At 35.2% G+C, this 18,030-nt stretch overlaps 1 protein-coding gene across 1 annotated transcript; it reads right to left on the minus strand.

Moving 5' to 3' along the window:
* Nucleotides 1-5,813: 5,813 nt before the first annotated feature.
* Nucleotides 5,814-17,783, minus strand: LOC129280585 (monocarboxylate transporter 11-like). The gene is made up of 4 exons (XM_054916589.2): nucleotides 17,644-17,783; nucleotides 10,301-10,642; nucleotides 9,213-9,731; nucleotides 5,814-7,628 (listed from the first exon to the last, which is right to left on the minus strand). The coding sequence occupies exons 1-4, from the start codon at nucleotides 17,696-17,698 to the stop codon at nucleotides 7,501-7,503; spliced, it is 1,044 nt and encodes a 347-aa protein (XP_054772564.2). The 5' UTR covers nucleotides 17,699-17,783; the 3' UTR covers nucleotides 5,814-7,500.
* Nucleotides 17,784-18,030: the final 247 nt, after the last annotated feature.

Below are 18,030 nucleotides of genomic sequence, written 5' to 3' on the forward strand. Positions count from 1 at the left end.
CATCAACTGTGGAAACAACAATGGGGTGAATATGCATGGTTTTCGAGTTATAAATTAAATAGTAGAGGAGTAGCAATTTTAATACGCAATTCAGTGTCATTTGTTCTCGATTCTACTTTCTCAGACCCTGATGGGAGATATATAATCATATCTGCAACAATTAATGGAGTACCTTTAATATTGGTTAATCTGTATGGTCCGAACAATGGTGACCCCAATTTTTTTCTTGAAGTCTTCAGCAAAGTTTATAGGTTTAATCACTCTCCTATGGTATGGGCTGGTGACTTTAAAGGGGAATGAAACCTTTGAAAGAAGTTGGCTTGTGTCGAAACAGAAAAATCAAAGAATAAGAACAAAGAAAGTTTGAGAAAAATCGGACAAATGATGAGAAAGTTATGAGCATTTGAATATTGCAATCACTAATGCTATGGAGATCCTCCCATTGGCAATGCGACAAGGATGTGTGATGTCACATGTGAACAACTTTCCCTTTGATGGACTATAAGATACCCTCAAAATGTCTCTTTTTGCTCTTTCTTATGGTGATACAAACTTTTTATCCATGATGTATTCTTTAAAAATCTGTATTACATGCCCTGCTACAGAAAGAACAGATGATCTACTGATAGATGTGATAAAAGAGGCAATTCAGGTGAAATATATATTAAAGTGGTGGGGAGAGTTGTTCACAAGTGACATCACATATCTTTGTCGCATTGCCAATTTGAGGATCTCCATAGCATTAGTAATCGCAATATTCAAATGCTCATAACTTTCTCATTATTTGTCCGATTTTTCTCAAACTTTCGTTTATCTGTTTCTTTGATTTTTCTGTTTTCACACAAGCTATCTTGTTCCAAAGGTTTCATTCTCCTTTAATGCTGTATTGGGACCTTTGGATTATCAGGGTGGTAGGGAAACCCATTCTAATATTCAAGCAAAGGAAATGTTACTGACACGGATAGATAAATTCAATTTATGCGATATATGGCGTTTTTTCCACCCACATTTAAAACAATATACAAGGCATCAGAAAACCCCTCGAGTTTTATCACGAATTGATTTTATACTGGTTTCTGATAATTTTATCGCCAATTGCTTGCAATCCAAAATTATCCCAGGAATCCAATCAGACCATTCCCTTGTTTCACTAACCTTTAAAGGCAACCAACCTTTGAGAGGTCCAGGTTTTTGGAAATTGAATTGTAAATACTTAAGGGATGATGCAGAGTTTATTAAATTTATTAAAGATAAGATTAAGGACTTTAAATTGATCCATTCTGACAGCAACTGTAATCCAAATATTCTCTGGGATACCTTAAAGTGTACTATTACTGGTGCTTGTATACAATACTGTTCACGCAAAAAGAAGGAGAGGGAGTTAAGTAAAAAACACCTTTTAGCAGAGATAGAAGAAGTAGAACAGAGATTAAGCACTGACTTAAATAATATTGACCTTATAAATGAAAGAGACTTTTTGACCAATGCTTTAAACGACATTTTAGATGTAGAAACAAAGGGTTCAGTTATTCGCTCACGACTACGATGGACTGAAGAGGGTGAAAGAAGCACCAAATATTTTTGTAATTTAGAAAAAAGAGCTGGAGAGAAAAAAAGCATTTTCAAACTAAAGACAGAAAGTGATGAAACCATTTTAAACCAACATTCTATATTAGAGGAGATTAATTCTTTTTATCAAACTCTTTATACTGAACAATGTAGTGACAACTCTGAAGTAGACACCTTTTTAAATTCCATCGAATTTCCCCAACTCAATGAGACCGAGAAACATGGTCTGGATAAACCTATTACAAAAAAGGAATTATTAGAAACGATAACCTCAATGAAGCATAATAAATCGCCCGGTCTAGATAGTTTACCTGTCGAATTCTATATTGTATTTTGGAAAGATATTTCCGATTTGCTGCTATCCTCTTTTAAGTTCTCATTGCAAAATGGGCTGATGTCTCCCTCTCAAAGGAATGGAGTAATTACTTTGATCCCAAAGAAAGACAAAGATCCCTTGTATTTGAAAAATTTCAGACCCATTTCCCTTTTAACATTCGATTAAAGGAGAATGAAACTCTTGGAGCAAGTTAGCTTTTGTGAAAGCAGAAAAATCAAAGAATAAGATCAACAAAAGTTTGAGTAAAATAGGACTAGCAATAGAAGAGTTATGAGCATTTGAATGTCGAGATCACTAATGCTATGGAGATTCTCCCATCGGCAATGCGACCAAGATCTATGATGTCACAGATGAACAACTCTCCCCTTTTGGACACTGAAAATATACCCAAAACATCTCTTTTTGCTCATTCTAATCATATGACAAACGATTCATCAATGATATAATGTTGTAAAACCTCTGCACTTGTCCTCTCATATAAAGAGAACACCTCACCTTGTGATAGACTCTATAAAAGTGAGAATATAAGTGAAATAAGTACTAAAGTAATGAGGGAGTTGTACGTGTGTGACATCACAGATCTTGGTCGCATTGCCAATGGGAAGATCTACATGGCATTAGTGATCTCAATATTCAAATGCTCATAACTTTCTTATCATTCATTCAATCTTCCTCAAACTTTCAACAATATGTTTCTTAGATTTTTCTCTTTGATATGGATTCAGCTGGTTTCAAGGGTTTCATTCTCCTTTAATACAAAATCTTAGCAAAGACTTTATCCAACCGTTTAAAAAAACATCTTTCAGATTTGATACATTCGGACCAGTCTGGTTTTTAAACAGGCCGTTTTATTGGAAATAACGTCCGATTGATCATTGACATTATTGAGTATACGGAAATCAATCAAATTCCTGGTGCAATACTGTTACTAGACATTCAAAAAGCTTTTGACAGCGTCTCACATAATTTTCTTTTTAGTGTCCTAAAAAACAATCAACTTTAGCAATAATTTTATTGATTGGATGCGAACATTTTAATCCAGCAGGAGAAGTTATGTTTCAAATTATGGACATTAGACCTCGCCAATCAACATGGAGAGGGGCATCTTTCAAGGGTGCCCCATCTCCCCATATTTATTCCTTCTAGTTATTGAAACCATGGCTCTTGCCATCAGACAGAACTCCAATATAAATGGTATCCCATCTACAGACAAAGATTTGAAAATTTCTTTATTAGCAGACGACTCTACTTGCTTTGTTGATGGGTCTGATAATTATTTTAATTCATTATTTAACACTATTACTTTTTTTCTCAATGCTCAGAAAACATTTCAAAATCAGAAGCAATATGGATTGGTTCTCTGAGAGGTAGCCAAAAGTTTCAATTTTGTGAAAGAGGTCTTAAATGGAAGAAGTCTGCTTTTAATACTCTTGGGGTTACCTGTTCTTTATCCTCAGACCGTTTATATGATCTCAATCACAAACTGAAACTAAAATCCATTGAGAATACGCTAAATTGTTGGCGTGCAATACATTTGTCTTAATTGGGAAAATCTGTGTCGTAAAGACCCTATTGGTGCCATAACTCCTATATTACTTGTTTGTTCTATGTATCAAAATACCTAAGATTTTTTTTCTTAAACTAAACAGCATGTTGTACAAATTTGTGTGGAATGGTGGTAGTGATAGGGTCAAAAGAAATATCATGTGTAACGACTATTCTTTTGGTGGTTTAAAAATGTTTGATCCGTACATCTTCTCAATTGCACAAAAAATGTCATGGGTTAAAATGCTTCTTGATGATAATTATTAATCCATGTGGAAGTCAATTGAGACATCTGCTTTAATCAATTTTAACAGTAGAATAAAATATATTATGGAAAACCCACACCCCTAGCTCTGTATTACGTAAGTTGGGGTTAACCCAATTGGCTGAAACTCTTCAAACTTGGTACACTTTCAGCGAAAAAAATATACTAAACAGGAATTCAATATGCCCTATTCCTCAATTGGATATTGTCAATGTATTTGGTTTAATAAATATATAGTTTCCAAATCAAAGAAATACTTTGTATATGAGGATTGGTTTGATAAAGGCATTGTTTACATAAGTGATCTATTAAATCCTCCCCTCCCAGGCAATGAACTTTTCGAAGAACTTATTCTTGACTTTGATATTAGCCAAAACGATAGGCGTAAATACAACTTTTTAATGAAAAATATACCACATGATTTCTTGGTTACCTCCAATTACACTCTTGATGGTTTATTTCAGGAAATTAAAGAACAGCTCCTGAAATAAAAAAAGTTCCAAAATATAGTTACAATATTTTGTTAGACACCACCCTTCCTGAATGTCAAATTTCATTTTGGAACGCTCCCTCGGATACTGACGGAGTTGATTGGGAAAAGATTCACCTTAATAACTTTAAATCCACTTTAAGCACACGTATTCGTTCTTTTTATTGTAAATTATTCCATAGAGAAATTGGTCTAAACGATTTTCTGTATAAAATAAAGAGAAAACATTCCCCAAATTGGTGTTTTTGAGATACAGAGCCTGAAACCTATATTCACATTTTCATTGAATGCCCCACTATTAAACGTATATGGGAGGAAACTATGAAGGTTATCACCCAGAAAACTAATAAGAGGCTAATTAGCTCTGCATTTGAGAAAATGTTTGGTTTACTTTCTGAAAAATTTCTTACATATTTATTTCTTTTGGTCATATACTATGTTTACATTTGTAAATTTCAGAGCAAACCACCTAACTTTGAAGGTTATAAATGTTATGTAAAAACCAGCAAAGACCTTGAATATTCTATTGCTAAGAAAAATAACACTCTTTCTTGTCACTTCGAAAAGTGGAGATTCCAATTGTGATCACCCCTATATTGTATATGCTTTTTAAGAATTTTACCCAGTGAATGTGCACATTTTTTATGTGAAATTTAAGTTTTGTCCTGTTTTGTGTATAATTTTTCCCAGCAGGCTTGCATGCCTCCTTTTTACCCGGTAGTGGATTTATATATATATATATATACATATATATATTTTTTTGTCCCTCTCTCTTACTCAACATTTGAAAAGTGTATGATATTGTCTTATCATGCAACTTTTGCCCTCGTTTGCAGAGGTTATATCACAGATTAATTTATTTTATGTTTTATCGAGCTTCTCGACAAAGACACTTTAATATTGGGACAGGTGTGACTGCTCCAACTTGATAATTCAAAAGTTTGATTTCTTTTATCTATAAAATCCTACATGATCATAACCATAAGTGATTAGAGATGATGTAAGATTGGATATAAAAGGCTGCCTTTTTATTTTTTATTTTTATTTCCTCTTTTTTGTTTTGTTTTATTTTATGATACAATATTTTGTAAATGTTTTGATTGCTTGTGATTGTTTGTGATTTGTTTTGATTTGTTTAAAAAAAACATATAAAAAAAATATATATTCATGAAGACTTGCCAAAAAAAGAAAGAAAAACAAAAGAAAGATGATGCATGAAAGCATCATTATCTTGTTTGCGATTATGCATTGTGTATCGTGGATCTAAATAAGATCTTCAAATCGGAAAATAAAGATTTACACACATACATGTACGCACACCCACCCATGCCCACGCACCCTTACATACGGCGCTCAGAAAATACTCGCGATTTTTTGGGCTCAAAAGCGAAAAAAAAAAATTCTTCTAATACGTGCTTACACTCAAGAACAGCAGCAGAATAATTGGTTTTTTTAATCGCGATTAAAAAATCAGTTTTTGTCATGTCAGTAAATGTTATTGATGTTGCACTCCCCACCAAAATTAAATCCATTATTTCGTCTGAAATATCAAGATAATATCAGATAAGTATCGAATAAAAAATAACTAAAAATTATATGACCATCTCTCTTAATCAAATCGTATTTATTGAATTATACATCTATACATTATTAAATGTATAGATTATGAAATTATGAATATACATATATATATATAATGCAGGAGGTATACTTTAACCCCATGGCTCTTATATGGACATAATATAAACTCAACCTTCCAATGAACTGGCGATTGCAGAAGTTGGTTTGGAACCAAATGATGAACTTTCGATTCCTAAAGAAATAGAATTACAGAAAAAAAAGTCTGATATTCACGACATTCACAATAAGGGCGTGGTAAAACATAAAGAATGTGTACGTCTACATGAACATTTTTCAAGATTGAGTCAACATGTCATAAAACATTACCAACAGTGCTATTGTCAGAATGCCTAAAGTGAGAGGAGATTGAAAAAAAACAATTATCACATTTTCCTCTGAGGCCCATTTCACAATAACGATAATATAACTCTAGTATCTTTGCCATTGTTGCAACTACCATTAATTATTAAATGGTTCGTATGAACAAAGGTTACTGTGTATAGTCTGTTCAAACCAAATCAAACATTGATACAATGCTTAATATAAAACAAAACTCAGAACATGCAGCATGATAGATTTGGAACCCCAGTGAAGCACAGCTAGTTGGTGGAGCCCCTTTACATATTGGTTCATCACAAAGAGTAACAGATTTACAAGAAGTATAACTTAAGAACAAACGATGTAACAATATAATAAATGCAAACATGCAACCCCCACCTCCTTCATCCACATGGATGAAAGAGTTTTCCACAAAAATATCAGACAAAATGTATACTGGCGTGATTGACACCGTGAAGTAGGTCCATGTTGACACTTGAGCATGAATGTTACACAGTTATCAGAAATCATTTCATCAAAATGAAAAATTTGCAGTAGTACTTGGTGACGTAAAATCTGAAAATATTATATATCTAACAAGCTTTCTTGCAATCTATGTATGGGTTATAAATGTGTGTCTCCAAGCAATATTGCAGTACATCAATTGAGGCATGACAGTAGCTTATTATAAAGTAACTAGGGTCTGCAGGGGGAGAAAATAACGCAGTTTGGATATTTCTCGAACATTCCGGGACACTATACTACATACAACATCAATGTGATCTCACCAAGATACATATTCATCAACCGCAACACCGATAACCTGGATATGCTGTCTGCAATAGATCTGTTGATTTCCAATTAACTGAATGATTAACATCATCAGGGGTTATCTTCCCTTGAGACAAATACATACTGTGTATAAGCAAAGTTACCAAAGTTTTAATACTTTATGAAATTTACCCCTGGTTTTATTGTAATCATTTTGGTTCCACGATCTAGATCTTATCCCCCTAAATCCTATTGATTGAGCACTGTTTTAGCTATTTCTAACTTTTTTCTCTCAAAATATTACATTAAAATGAAACAGAGGTAAATACTGGATTTAAAACCTTTATCATTGTTTTTTTCCAGAAATTTAACATCTCTCTTTAACCAACCCTCCTGTTCCAGTTTTAAGTCCTTTTATAATGAGGGGAAAAACAAAATGCGAACTAAGACAATGCTGCTACAAGAAAAAGAAAAAAAAAACAACGACTAGATTCAACCCGTCCATTTTCTAAAGCAAGCTTTCTTTTCACAAAAATCGTGTACATTTCATGTTTGCGAACCGAAAGTCCCCCTCAGGTCTCATGGTTACACTGAGTTAGTACTGCTTTTAGGATTACATCTTAGGATCATTATGAGGATGAAATTAACACCTTCGATGACTGGTAACATTTTGAATGTAGCGTTGTAAGATGCGAAGTGATCTGCCAGTACACCTGAAAAAAAAAAGTTTCATAATGTTAGAATGTCCATATTTATTTATCAATAAAATTCGTGTTGATACGAATCTAAGGAGACAAATGTTGATTTTCTTTTTTTTCTTTCGAGTGTGTGTGTGCAGCGGCCGCGGAAGCGGGGGGGGGGGGGAGGGGCTGGGTGGGATTCAGCCCCCACTTTTTTCCAAAACCATACAAAAACGTATAAATTACCATAAGATTGGGACTTTTTGCATGGTCAGCCCCCCACTTTTGGCTCACCCCCCACTCCCCCACTTTGAAAACCGTTCCGCAGCCCCTAGTGTGTGTAATTGATCTTTGACCTGAGGGCATTAATGTCATATTTCTCGCTTTTTTATTCCTTTATTTATTTATTATTATTTTTTTGCCTTTAAGAGTCTCCATGAACTTATAAAAAGCGTGGTCTTGAATTCACTTCATGAAAAAATGTATGAGACTGTTTTGCATAGAGTGTTTGGCGATAGACCAGTTCGAAGTTACTTCATGGACAATTTTGGTCAAATGACCTTTCATTTCTTTCGAGATAGGCAGATTTCAAAGCAAGCTATTATGTAAGGATGCCTTACATAGCAGCTTGAAGAAATTGAATAGACCAGGTGACTAGAATAGCACACCAATGAACACTTTATGAAGGTATTTATTGCATTCCTACTTTGAATGCATATCATAGCATGTTGTACAATGTACTTGGCAAACTGTGAAATACCAGTCGTTCGTGGACGCATTGTTTTTTGTGGATGTAAATGAAAAACACAATTCAAAAGAATATATGAATAATCAACACATCAAAGATGGTGCTTATCATATTACATTTTAGACCACCATGTCACTTAAGTACAAATGACCTTCCTCTGATCATGCGCAGAATTTTCTGATCATGCGCAGAGTGGAACTACGAACTGGCTTATTCATTAGCCCTGGGAACCGACTTACAAAGAGTTACGATTGATCCGATCAATCGTAACAGTGTCATATTTTTATCTCCAGTAAATTTGCAAAATGTCCTTTGTAAACAAACGAGATCACAGCAAATTGTCAAGAAATCAATGAATTTATGGATATAAATTCATATCTATATTTTTTTTAATTAATATGTATTTTATATGTTGGCTTTGCTGGCTTTCCATAGTTGCGATTGATTATATCAATCGCAACTCTTTGTATGATGGGGACCAGGTGTACTTGCAAAATTTTTGAGGAATGTGTCCCATCCATCCTCTTGAAGGGGAGCTCACCCTCACAAAACATGTTTGCAAATATTGGGGAAAGTTTGAGGAAAAGCCATCAACGATTAAGAAAGTTATTCAACTTCTATAGAGATGAGCATTTGGCAGTAATAAGGGGATTTGAATGAATTCTGCTCATTTTGGACATCATGGGCGCATACCTGGAACTAGGGATAGTACCTCTCCCCCTGACACAAACACAGACACACACATACGAGTATGCAGCCTGGCTGATCGGCCTTACAAAAAATTAAAAAAATAAATAACAACTAATAGTGCGTAAATTATAAAATTTAGCTCAATAGTGTTTTTTTTTCAAGACCCTACTGCCACTTACCACCAAGGTAACCACCAAGGAACATCCCAAATCCAGAGATTAACTTTTCTGCTGCAAATGCGACGTCGAATTGTTCTGGAGATGCTCTATCCCTGATAACAAGGGTCCCAACCACTCCCCTTCCTCCAATCGACATTGCAGAGACGCAGGAAGTAACTAACATCACATAGTAGTTGACGAAATACACGTCAACGAGAAGCGCAGCAATGTTCAGGGTGGTAGTGACGATGTAGACATCGACCGAGGTGAACCAGTTGTTCGTGAGGACACCTACAATGACTCTGCTGAAGGTATTTCCTAATGCTGCTGCGAAAGTAAGTATGAGCGTATTCTGGACGGAGACTCCTCTTCCAAGGATATGTGGCACGAGAAAGGAATGCCATCCGCAGTGAATCATATAGTAGGTAAAAGATACACCGAATACCACATTGAAGATGGGATCCGTGTAAAAATCAGATTGACGGAATCTGTTTGTAATCTTACGAAAGACACCAAACTCGCTTTGGTCAGAGTTCCCTCCTTTGAAAAGAAGTAGATATACGGAGAAAATTAAAATATTATCGATGCTTTTGCGATAACAATATTAGACAAGGTAATAAAGTAAGAAAATACATTTAAAAAAATCAAGTGGAGTATTATTTGATGGGTGAACTTGGATTTTGTTTCCAGAATATGGTATTTTGAACTTTGCATAAAGTTAGATGTAGATGTATTTTTTGTGATAAACATTGACATTATACTGGAAGTAAATACCCTATGAATTAGTTGACGTCCCCCCCCAAAAAAAAATAGTTATATTAGTAATTGATAATACATTTGCACATAGATGAATTATTAAACGTGAGAGGCATTTATATCTCATTTCCTAAATTCGCTTTGGAAGTGATCTTAGGTCATTGTATTAATTAAAACATGATGAGATGGTCGTTTCATCTGTAAGCACCTGGTATCAATAAAGCATTGGTAGAAAATTGATTCTATGAGTTGTAATTTTTTTTCCGAAATGGTAGTCCTATATTACTGCCAATATAATTGTTTTTGATTTATGATCTAGAAATTGACATGTGGAAATCGGCGTTTGGTCCCACCTTTGGCACTTTGGGATCGTCTCACTTGCTCCTCTTTTCTTTCGCTATCTGTCGTAGATGGCCCTGTGGATAAGTGGACTTTACGTTTCTGCGTGCTGTTCTCGTCGGGATCTACCTTCATGCCAACAGCACAGGGGATGATGTGTGCTACCAGCGCGCCTATTACGAGCAGCCCACCTCTCCAGCCGTAAGGGGCTCGCAGTGATTCCGCTAGCAGTGGCAGTAGCACCATCCCGGAACCGTATCCAGAAAAACCAAGGCTGAGATATAGGTTGTAATTTTTCCCAGCTACACGATGCAACGTCATGACACAGCTTGCCTTCAAAATACCTATTCCTATTCCTGTTTGAAAGTCAAAGTAAAATAATAATTTGAAAATGGATTGAATATTTTCAAAATAAAAAGGCCCACGCTTCGGCATCATGAACTCAATAGTCCATCTGTGTGAACGGGCGAACGATGCAAATTTATCTACACACAGTTTTTTTTGGGTTGAGTATAATAATGGCCATCTCCGTATACAACTCCAGTGCACAGAGCATTAGACTCGCATCGGAACCATGATCGGAAATTTATAAGAGCAAAGATTAATATTTGATCTTTAAAAAAAGAACTTTCAACGATTTTCTCAATCATCTGCGTTAACTCTTCGGCTGTACCTTCGAATTGGCGATTTAAAAAGACATATTAATAAAATAAAAATAGTAATAACGCAATCCGCGTGTTTTTGTGTGTTTCTTTATTCAAGCACCCCCCCCCCTCCTTCCCAGAAGGTGACACGACATTTTCCCCTGCGACAATTGCTCCGGGATTGATTTAGTCTAAGAAGTAGGATTAGCGTTAGGGTTGCAATAGGGTTTCATGTCAGGTTTAGGCAGGGGCGGCAGAACCTTGGAAAAACAAATGCCATTTGTTTTTCCAAATGGAAAATGCCTTTTTTTTTCAAAATGAAATGTGCCTTTTTTTCAAAATCTAGGTTAGAAAATTACAATTTTTTGGCTCGCGCTTCGCGCTTTATATAATCTTTCCACGGGTACGAATTTTTTTATAGAATGTCCAGTTTTTAGGTAGGAACAGTGGCGTATTCAGGTAGTACAGGGGGGGGGGGGGGCACGTGCCCCGGGCGCGAAATTATTTCCCCCACCGCAGTTCCGGACGTCAATATGAATATTCATGACTTTCGTTTTCGGAATAAGACTACGCATGCGCGTGTGGAATTCTCTTTACAAAATTCTCTTTACAATATCGTTTTCTTTGCCTCATGCTTAGATCTTTAGATCCAATTCTTAAGCACTTATCAAAGTGCCATTAATGACAAGGCAAAATAATAGGCTATGCAGTGGCGTACCTGGGATTTTTCACAGGGGGGGGGGGGCAAAACCGTCCGCCAAAAAATTTGACAAGCAAACAAAAAAAAATAAAAATAAAAAAGGTCTTCAATCACAAATGAAGGATTTCGTACCAGAAAAAAAATAAAAAATTTGACAAGCAAAAAAAAAAAGTTCGTCAGGGGGGGGGGGGGCAATAAAGGTCTTCAAGCTCGTCAGGGGGGCAGGGATACGTCCTTTGCATGGGTTGTGGCTCGTCAGGGGGGGGGGGGCAGACTGCCCCCTCTGCCCCCCCCCCCCTCCCCCCGTAGGTACGCTAGTGAGGCTATGGCATTAACCTTATTTCAAATCTGGACCTGTCTAATGCCTGCAGCTGACTAATGCAATAGTTCGCTTAGAACTGGTTAATTCCGAACTTTAGGTTTAGTTACGTTAAGCCAACGAGCTTGGTAGCCTTAGTTTAATAGTTCAAGTCTGTATATAGAACTAGTAAAACAATTCCCGAGCACGGGAAATTGAAAACTGAATAATTTGTAAAGAAAATGCTTATCGATCAATTACATTTTGTTGATCAAGGAAGTTTACTCGGCGATTGAAATAGCCATGCAGAGCCGCACGTTGACATTCACATGCATGTTCTGCGCTCTGACGTTAATTTGTGCTTGACGTTATACGTGAGTTTAGATCAGAGTGGTCTGTCAAGATCTAGACCTAGAGACTGGACTAGATCTCAACTAAATTTATTTAGGTCTAGGACTATTTTTTTTAACCAAGGATACCAAGGCCGAGGTCATTGGTTTAAAGTAAGTAAACGTGAAAGTTCAGAATTAACCAGGTCTAAGTTAACCATTAGTTGGCCGCAGGCATCAGACAGGTCCAGATCTGATTTGATATAAATTTAATGCCCTAGCCTAGCCTAACATTTTGTCTTGCAATTAATATCAATTTGATAAGTGTTTAAGAAATTAATCTAGATATAGATCTTAGGGTGCTGATTCATTCATGGCATGCAACGCGAACGACTACAATTTCGTAAAGACAAAAGTCCATGCACATGCGTAGTCTTATTCCGAAGACGAATGTCATGAATGTTCATATTGATGTCCGCAATTGCGGTGGGAAAAATAATTTCGTGCCTCGGGCGCCACTTTCAGGGGGCGCAAAAATACATAAAACACAAAATAAAGAGATAAACTATGAATAGAAGCGCAGAAAAGGAAATTCCAATGATCGTGATTAAGTAACCCTGCTGTATGCTATTTTGGGTAATGCAGTTTTCAACCCATTTAGAAAATGAATATTTTATGTCTCTACCCGGGGATGAATATTCGTGCCAACTTTTGATTAGTGAGATACAAAATGTACTTATTTTGTATGTATTTTGGTACGTTACTCTTCATTAATTATTGCAAACAGTTCTGAAATACATATTTGTTCTGGTTTAATTGTCAAAGGTTTTCATCACGCGCTGATTTGATAAGGGAGATAGAAATCTTCTTCATTATATTTATACAAACAATCATTTAGATGTCCCTTTTTAGTTTAGGATATAATGTACATGTTTATAAAAACAAATTAGGTTGCGTTTCGCGCTCGCATTATGAGATAGGTACTCTTTTCATGAATTCCCACAAATAGCCCCTCCTTTTCAGATATCAAAAATTATATATATATATATATATATATATATATATATATATATATATATATATATATATATACAAATGTATATATATATATAATTCAGCTCACCCGTCGTGCTTGCATTAATGGCGTTGTTAGATACGCACCGTGGGACTACTTCTCCCTAAAGTGTCCCGATATCAGGTCTAATATCACTAATTTTCTGCTCTCGGTTCACCCTCGCATTAATTGTTTAGATATGCATCATGATTATTTATTACAAATAGTGCTTAGAATAGTCAATCTTAAGATATTAATATTGAAAAAGTAGGCTTGGGCTTTACCCTCGCATCAGGAAGATGTATTTAATGAGATAACTATCATTTCTATGAATTCCCCAAAAGGTTCTTTTTAAATATGTCTGTTTCTTAGGTCTGAATAATTTTCGGGTTTTATTTTCAGCTTGCGCTTTGCAATCAAATACAGTTTAGGTAGATAGGCTTCATGTTTATGATAAAAAACAACAAACTAGAATTCAATTTTAACGTTGTAATATTGAAAAAAATATTTGCTCTAGCATTGCAATTATGTTTAATTTTGACTGGACGTGTGTTTACTGATTATATATATATATATATATGTATACTACACTTTGAAAGGGCGCGATTTTAGCACTTGCCCCTGGAGCATCTTGTCCTATAGATCCACCAGTTGGTTGGAATATTTTGGCCTTGTGTTACGTGCTCGCATCAATTATTGTTTACTAAGGCACTAATTTTGTTCCTGGTAAAAAAAAATTCCTCTTTATCTAAATGCGTGCTTAAAATGTCTGGTTTTCATATTGGAATGACACATATTTTCAGCTCGCGCTTCGCGCTCGGATCACTTCCTTAGCAAGACATTCATCTTTTGTTATGATTTCAAAAAGTTAATACAATGTCCCGTTTTGGGGTATAAACCTTCAAAAGCGCGCGTTTCACATTTGCAATAATTGTTTATTGGATATGTATCTTGTTCTCAAATTAAAATGTCCATAAACATGACAAATTATTGTTTTTCAGATCAAAATATAAAAAAGAAATCAGTAGCATCAATTAAGATACCCATCCTTATAATTGGTACAAAGAGTGTTTAGAATGATAATCTTTCAGTCTAAATACCAACAAAAAATTCACTCGCAATAATAGTTTATTCAGACAACATCCTGAACATTAAAAAAAAATGCTTTTAGAATGTCAAGTTTTCAGGTTAGAGTATACAAAAGTTTTAGCTCGCGCTTCGCGCTCGCATTTTTGATTGGTGAGATATTAATACTCCTCATGAATCATTGCGTAAATAGTCCGAAAAGAGATACTTTTTTATGTTTTCAGGTCAGTATATTACGAGTTTCAGCTCACATTCAATTCCGTTACGGCACAGTCATTTTTTCCTTCATCCAATCCATTAGACCTTATTTTGATATAGCACCTATTCCTTTAGGTTACAAAGCGCTGTAAACACACACTACTCCATGTTAAATGATCAAGTTGTAGTGGCGCCTACATAGGCTTTGCCACATTTCATTTATCTTAGGTGTGATGTGTTTAGTTTCGATGTACTCCTTTTTACGCTTTTAATGCCAATTACTCACTTCAAAACGGCCCTTATCCCTTTTCTTGACTTTTATTTCTTTCTTCGAAAACATGCAGACCAGTGTTATGTGAGCGGTGTTTTATTTATCTTTCTTTGGCCATGAAAGCTTCCTTGTTTCTCCTCATTCCCCTTCTCTCCATCGTTTCTGCCGACTTAAGCATTAGAAAAAGCCATGACACCTGTTCTGGAACTAGAATCGTACTATCAATCCCAACAAAGTACAGCAGAGAAATGTATTAACTTCCATAACAATTACTGAAAGAACTTATATAGCAAAGGAAATTTGACATTTTAAGTTCAGAATAAGATGCTCATACTTAACATTTATAGTATGAATTATTTGAAACTCTAAAAGCATTAAATATCGTATATAATTATCGGGAAATTGTTTTCGTTGGTAATTTTCCCACTGTTCAAAGTGAAGTTGAAAATAAGTTTTGTAATAATAATTTGACATGGATGAAAAGCTATGATTTGCATAGGTACCTAGGTGGAGGGTACCTTATATGATTTATATATATATGATCCGGAGTGATTCAGTAAAGCACAAATTTGTAGCATATTCAATAAAAAATGTTACGGAAGTTAATGCGTTTTTTAATACGGAAGTTAATGTCTTTATGCTTTATAGCCCAACGCAGTCCTTATTTAGAAGCACTACCTTTGAAAACTGTATTTATTATGAAATGTGTCTCTTATCCTATATAATACTGAATCCTTTAATAACAGAATTGCCAAAGTGCATATTGTTTTAAGGAGCGTAACGGATGTTAAAGCTGTTTAATCATACATTTTATTTTGTTAGAATAGTCCTTCATTTCCGTGTAATACAGGAAACACATATGATAATTCCCTATCAATTATTTATTAATGAATATTACTCTACGTGCAGACCCATTATCAATTGATATCAGTCAGTTTGAAAGGGAGAAAAAACTTGTGGCAATATTCGTTACGGAGGTTAAAATGAATTCGGGACAAAGTTAAAAGTGAAAAAAATCACAAAGTGATCATCAAATACTAGGATAAGCGCACTATATCAGACAGTTACACCAAGCTGCCCTCACCAGACATTAATGTAAGTAAGAAATACAGACTACTTAGGAAAGAGAATGATAGCAAAATCTAAAACTGACCAGAGACAGTGTCGATTTTAACTAAATGCAATAATAAAAGGCTTTTGTAACAAAATTAGTGCTTTGCTGGTCACTGTTCGCAAATGCTTTGTGGAGCTAATCTGTTAATGTCATTGTCTTGATAATATTTTGGTAGAAAATGTTCAGGGGTGTGAAGCTAGCGGCCATAAGATAGTCGGGATACGTTTTTTTTGTGAATTGTAACGTTTTTTTGAGAATGACCCACCATAATTAACCAAAAAGGGAGTTTTGTCATTTTGTACTCCCACGCTCCCTCGCGGAAAAAAAGAAATCATAAATCTAAATATTATCAATCAGAAACCACTAAGAAAGTATGAGCGTATTCCGGACGGAGACTCCTCTTCGAAGGATATGTAGCACTTAGAAACTTAATTACATCAAAGCACGCAACCACTTCACGCAGATGATAAGTGAAGATATCCGTTTGCATCGTAAAGCCCATCGATATAACTGCAATTTTTTTGTTTCAGCCCACCCCCAAACGAACATAGGTTTCACTGCCCATGGGTTAAGGTTAGGGTATAGTGTTAAACTCAGGGTTGATTCAATGGCCTACTTCAGAAGTAGGCCATTGGATTATATAATTTTGTAGTGGAGCGATGTCATAAAACCCCTTTGTGTGTTTTCTTTTAATTGTTTTAATTGTTTTTTTTTTGACACGAAACAAATATTTTCCGTGGGTGTTCCAATATCCATGCGTGATTGATTAAAAAAACTCGCAAACCGGTCAAATGAGGTTACTCAATTTCGTACAATTACGATTTCGTACAAAATATATCACAATAGAGAAGTTTCTGACTGGAAATAACCACTCATTATATATCACTGCCCCACTTTTAGTGGATGAATGCTTGATATCTGACACAATCAGATGCTAACACAGCTATTCATCACATGTATTGGTCCATAACTCGATTGATTATTTTTTTTATTATTACCAAAATGAGAGCATATACGCTACATTTTATGCTCTTTTTAAAACTTGTTATCAATTGCGGGCCTCACAAAAGCAAGCTCAAACACACTTCTTTCACAAATTATGATGAGAAACAGATTACAAATTAATGAAATTTTGTATTTCTTTGTGAAAAGCGGTGATATTTTAAAGAATTTCTAAACGAAATTGTGTATGTTGAATAGCCTTGACAAGCATTGTGGAAATGTCCAAATAGTTGTAACTAAGAATTTAGACGATTAAAGCTATGATTCGATATGGTTTATTTCCAATTCGTCCAATTGCCAACTCGTCTACTTTCATTGATCTACCATCAGTTCGTCTACTCATCACATGGTGTACTTTCATTTAGTCTAATGCCATTCCGTCTAATAATCAGTTGGTCCAATAGCCTTTGAGTCCATTTAAAATTTGGTCTAATTGGACTAAGTGTTAGTTATGCAAAATGAATATAAATAAAATAAGGATTATACCAACTGGTTATGAGACGAAATGGTCTTAGACGAAATGATGATTAGAGGTAGTGATGATTAGACCAAACGTGTTGATGGACGGAATTGCATTAGACTAAATGAAAGTAGACAGTGTCGTGAGTGGACGAGTTGGCAGGAGACGAATTGGCAATTTACATGTACCATTCGATATTACCTGTTACAGAGAGACAGATTGCAACCTGACCATTGCTAGTTGCCATTGAAGCCATCGCCACACCTACAGCAGGGAGACAAGCACCGGATATCACCAGAGGACGGCGAAAGGAATGGCATCGAAATAGGGCAATACCTACAGGAGCTAAAATACAAAAAGATACAATCTGCTTATTGAATTAAATTTAATTAGATTAACAATTTATTTTTCATCCGATTGACATGTCTTCCATTTTTCATATACAATTCAATAATAATTATACAGATCAATAATATAATACGAAACAATTAATGTAAATGCAGTATGTATTTGGAGAAAGCGTAAACACCCAGAAAGCATGCTTGCGTCGGGATACGCCTGTACCGCCACATCTTAAATTCTAGAATT

Source organism: Lytechinus pictus, chromosome 17 (assembly GCF_037042905.1).
Source record: "Lytechinus pictus isolate F3 Inbred chromosome 17, Lp3.0, whole genome shotgun sequence".
Lineage (NCBI taxonomy): Eukaryota > Metazoa > Echinodermata > Echinoidea > Temnopleuroida > Toxopneustidae > Lytechinus > Lytechinus pictus.

What these genes read in the sequence shown, in the direction of transcription:
- LOC129280585 (XM_054916589.2), bottom strand. Translation starts at nt 17,698, where the DNA reads ATGGCTTCAATGGCAACTAGCAATGGTCAGGTTGCAATCTGTCTCTCT. An exon ending in ACGATCCCAAAGTGCCAAAG is followed by an intron (nt 9,732 to 10,300) that starts GTGGGACCAAAC and finishes TTCTTTTCAAAG; the next exon opens with GAGGGAACTCTGACCAAAGC. An exon ending in CCTTGGTGGTTACCTTGGTG is followed by an intron (nt 7,629 to 9,212) that starts GTAAGTGGCAGT and finishes TTTTTTTTTCAG; the next exon opens with GTGTACTGGCAGATCACTTC.